This window comes from Octopus bimaculoides, chromosome 16, assembly GCF_001194135.2.
Source record: "Octopus bimaculoides isolate UCB-OBI-ISO-001 chromosome 16, ASM119413v2, whole genome shotgun sequence".
Taxonomy (NCBI): Eukaryota; Metazoa; Mollusca; class Cephalopoda; order Octopoda; family Octopodidae; genus Octopus; species Octopus bimaculoides.
In genome coordinates, this window is record NC_068996.1 from 25,334,782 (window position 1) to 25,339,676 (window position 4,895).

Genomic DNA, 4,895 nt, shown 5'->3' on the forward strand with positions numbered 1-4,895 from the left:
ATATATTAAATAACAATAAAGCTGATATTTTGATATTCATTCTATATTCCATATTAGTTATTCTATATTCATTATTAGTTAATACCAGTAGATTTGTTTTTATAAATTGTTTTCCTTAACCCTTTAGCATTCAGATTACTCTGTGAAATATAATGTTTATTTATTCACATTGTTTTGAATTAATCATGCATTATCTTGTAGCTTTGAGGTTTTGATGATGTGATTGTATATTTTTAGAATGACATTGTAGGGTAGGTGTAAGAGGCCAGATGTTGATAGTTTGAACGTAAAGCAATAGAATATTTGAGTTGGATGTGGCAGTTTAAATGTTAATGGGTTAATGTATGAAGTTCTTATATTTTACAGTCATACACTGCGCTGCTATTTACTACTACTGAATCATATCCTTGTTGTTTATTCAAGCTTCTTTGATTTGTGACATTAAGTGTGTGTGTGTTTATAATTTGGCAGAGCTTATCTACTCTGAGTTTCGCTTGTAGGCGCACAGGGTCTTAGGCAAGTTACGACTTGCCTGAAGACCCATACACACCCAGGCAAAATTCAGAATAGCAAGAGACTGACTTGACCAAAATAAAAAAAATATTATCGATCTTTACTATGATATCAAGTGCTTTTTTTTTTCTGTCAGTGAACACTAAATGGATGGAGGTGTGTGTGTGTGTGCATACATACATGTGTGTGTATGTGTACATGCATGTATGTGTGAGTGAGTGTACATGCATGTGAGTGAGTGTAGATGCATGCATGTGTGAGTGTGCATGCATGCATGTGTGAGTACATGTGTGTGTGTATATGCATGTGTGTGTGTATATGCATGTGTGTGAGTGTATGTGTGTGTGTGTGTGTGTGTACATGTGTGTGTGTGTTAGCAATGTTTCTATGGTTTTTCTCTTAGAATCAGATGATTACTTTATAATACTACATTATCAGACTATCTCTTACTCTTTCAAACTGCTTGATAATTTATTTCTAAACTTTTTTTCCAGTCTTCCTGATCTATAATTTTTGTCCCTTTTATAATAATTAATCTTAATAGATTACTATTCCAATGTAGAACATTCTAAACTTTTAGTTCTTCTTACATATTCTTATTATTATTCTAATATTATATATATTTTTTTTTTTGTTCTTGCTATTTTGCAGAAAGAAAATTGAAGAGATTGGCAAGATGACTGCCTTATCTCAGGAGGATATTATCTCCAACACCAGGACAGTTATTCAGGGATTAGAAACTCTGAAAAATGAACATAATCAAATACTCTATAGTCTCCTAAATTCTATGAAGACCATCAAGAAGGAGAATGGGGACACAAACTTAGTGGAAGAGAAAACAAATATTCTCAAGAAATCTGTAGATTCTATTGAACTGGGGCTTGGAGAAGCTCAGGTACGACCACTTTTTTGTTTCATATTTCTTTCCTTTCCTATACAAAGATTTTTTTTTTCTGTTTTGATTTTTTTTTTATAAAATCAAGCTCATGCTTTATATTTCATTGTATTTAGTTTTAAGATTATGATATTGAATTTCTCTTTTGAAGTATGCTGAATGTTTATTTTATTACAGCCATTTTATATCTGTTATTGAGTAGATAAAAAAGGAAAAAAATCATCTATTTCACTTCTGCACCAGTATCCCTGTGTCTTGTAGGTCTTTATTTATGATGGTCTTTTAACTTGTATTTTTAGAACAAGCCACTTAAACTGTTGTTACAGTGTCATGTAGAATTAAGAAATCTTATTTGAGCATAATCTCCCAAATTATCTGTTTTAATATTGCTGGCTTATGGATTAGATTTATCTTTTTAAAAAATTTTCCAAATTATGTTTTATTATACAAAGATGTTTAACTATTAAGGAAAAAATATTTTGATTTTTATCATTAAACCCTAATGTCTTTTCATTTTTTTTTCATTTTCTTTTTACTTTTTCCCTCCCATTGAGGACTTACTTTTGGAAGCAATGTCAGTGGTTTTCAGGTTCTTAGGAATAATTCTTCAGTGATTCAAGAGAAACGGGATTTCACAAGTGTTCTTATTAATCTTCAGTACATAAATGTTTTTCTCCTATATTTGTTGAAATTATATATTCAAGGTTATTAATACTTTCAAGGTATCAATCAACCTGAAGCTATGGTTGAAGGCACTTGCTTAGTGAGATTGAACCTGGAAACCTGGTTGTGAAGTGAACTTTTTATCAAAAGTAATTAACATGAATATAGGCAAAGCTGTATGATTATTTGCAATAGAGAAGTTGTCTGGCTCTGTGTAGCTGACATTTGTTTAACAATCATGATTGTGATGCCAGGATCAAATCCTGCTAAAAGGAAAATTCATCAAGTATTTTCTTCTGTATCCTCAGGTTGACCTAAATTGTTCGAGGGAGATTGGGTAGACTTAATATATTTGCCAGTTTTAAACACAAAAAACTGACCCTTTTATGTCTTTAGCAGAGTTCTCTTACCTGTAAGCATTTGGGCTAGCTCTGAAAATAGATGCACTGCTTTCTACTCACCTTTGATTAACCCATTAAAAAAAAAATACATGTTGAGATATTGCCACACACTGCTGTGAGTAGTCATTCTAGGTGTTATTTTCTAGGTACTCTTGTGGGGATATCTTTTGACAAAAGAATGAAGTCATTCATAGTTTAGCTCTATGTCAGCTTTGATAGAACTGAAAGATCTCTTATTAAAAGGCAGCTGTTACTTAGCCTATCTAGAACTAGTGTCCAACATGTCCTTATATTTTTAAGGTTAAAAATTTGGAGGATATTTTGCTGCATCTAAGAAGATTTCATTGTTGGGTTGTTCATAATTCAGTTTCAAAACTTTTAGTACATCTGGTCTTATGTACTATTGAGACACATTGTTTATTGCTCCTTACCTAATTAGAAAATATGTACCAACTCTGTTTAGTGGGAAGGTTAGTTTCAAAAGTGGTAATTGCTATAAGATAATTTGAGCCCATAGTATTTTAGATATAAATTTGTTTTTTTTTCTAAATGTTGCTTGATATTTATGTAAACGATACATACTGAATATGAAGATGATGTGAGCTAACAGCTATGGTAGTTTGACATGAATAGTCAGACTCAAGACATTTGATACTCACTGTTCAGATGTTGTACTGATGCTGTTTTGCTGAATTGTTAAACTTAGGTCAGTACCTCCTGTTTGCTGAATAATGAGTGTTTCACAAATAATCCTTCCTTATATCTAAGAAAAACCATTATTTTAATCAAACAACAGCTAATTTGGCTCACTGGTTTACAATTCATAATTTCTTATATTATTCCATCATCATGTGTCCCATTTTAAATATTTGCATGGATTAGTACTCTTATGCTAAATTTTTATGGAAACTACTAAGATTGGTGTGAACTTTATATGATGAAATCATTATACTGGATGTTGGTACATAATCAAACATGTTCCTGCTCACTGACATATTCTAAACCCGACAAAGAATTTTTTGGAGTGGTTGGCGTTAGGAAGGGCATCCAGCTGTAGAAACTCTGCCAAATCAGATTGGAGCCTGGTGTAGCCATCTGGTTTCACCAGTCCTCAGTCAAATCGTCCAACCCATGCTAGCATGGAAAGTGGACGTTAAACGATGATGATGATGATGTTTAAAATATAAGTATTTTACCTGGTCTGAATAGTTTATTCCTAAGAAGAATTGTGGTCTCTCTAAATATCCAGTATCCTCTACAACATGGTGGTGGTGGTGGGGGAGGTATGGAGGATATAACACTACTACCCCCTTGATGTTTTCTACTTTCTTATGAACTCACAATGTTCCCAAGAGGGCACTACTCCCTGGGTTAAGAATTGCTGGTTTAACTCTATATCAGTGTAGAAAATGGACAAATAGGGATGATGATGAGGAGGAGGAGGCGGCAGAGGGTGATGACAATAATGATATGATCATAACAACAGTCATGACAATCATGATCACAATGATAACAATAAGTAATATGATTGCTAGTTAAGAGTGTGTTGGGGAGGAAGCCATTAATGCTGTTGCATTTACAGTAGATTAGAAGCAATAAAATAAGCTGAGGTAATCCGACAACTGAGCTGAGTGTGTAATGCTGTTCATCAAAATGCCTTTTAGTAGAAGACTTTCATTCTGTGTTCTCTGACAGATTGAAGAGATTCAAAAGATTTGTAGTTATTGATACTTCATTGCTAACATTCATCAGAGAATTTGTTTTGGTATTTAATTAAATGTTATAATTACTATCAGTTTCTGCTAACAGCCTTGCTAATACTTTCTGTTGTTAAACTATTATATTGAAAACTAAATAATAGATATGGTCTCAACTTTGAATATTCTTATATGAGACAATTTTTGAGTAGAAAATAGAAATAACAATTCTGTTGTCCATTATAGAATTATATGGAAATCCTTGTTTAAATTACTAGTAGGAATAGTTAGCAAATTTGTATTATATTGGTTAACCCTTTCATGATTTGCATTTATAATTAGTAGACTATCTTTGTTTCAGTTAATTTACTGTACAATTAAGATTTTGGAAAGATTTTAGTAAAATATTTGTATTACAAAGTTACTATTTTTAAATCTCACAATGTGAGATGTCTCCTCGGGCTAAATTACAGCAACATTCGTCCTAAACCAGGACTGCCATGTTGTTTGCAAACAATCTTTACTACTATTTGTATTATGTTGTAGTCTGAGATTTCCCATAATTAAATGAGATTTTCATGGAGATTTTAATTTAAATATAATTTAGCTTCCTGTCTCTAGATATAATTTTTGGAACATATTTTTTATTCATTCAGTGAACATTTTTTTGTGCAATGTCTATTTCTGTCTCCTTTTCTTTCTTTTTTCTCTCTCTCTTGCCCCCCC

General features: G+C 32.1%; 1 protein-coding gene across 22 annotated transcripts in view; it reads left to right on the plus strand.

The window, feature by feature from the left end:
* LOC106867804 (kinesin light chain) overlaps positions 1-4,895 on the plus strand; it is a 126,492-nt gene that overhangs the window by 59,701 nt on the left and 61,896 nt on the right. For all 22 annotated transcript variants that reach the window (XM_052973612.1, XM_052973604.1, XM_052973610.1 and 19 more), the window contains one exon: positions 1,165-1,408. In XM_052973612.1, the coding sequence (XP_052829572.1) occupies positions 1,190-1,408 (219 nt within the window). In that variant the 5' untranslated portion in view covers positions 1,165-1,189. The remainder of the gene's footprint in view (positions 1-1,164; positions 1,409-4,895) is intronic.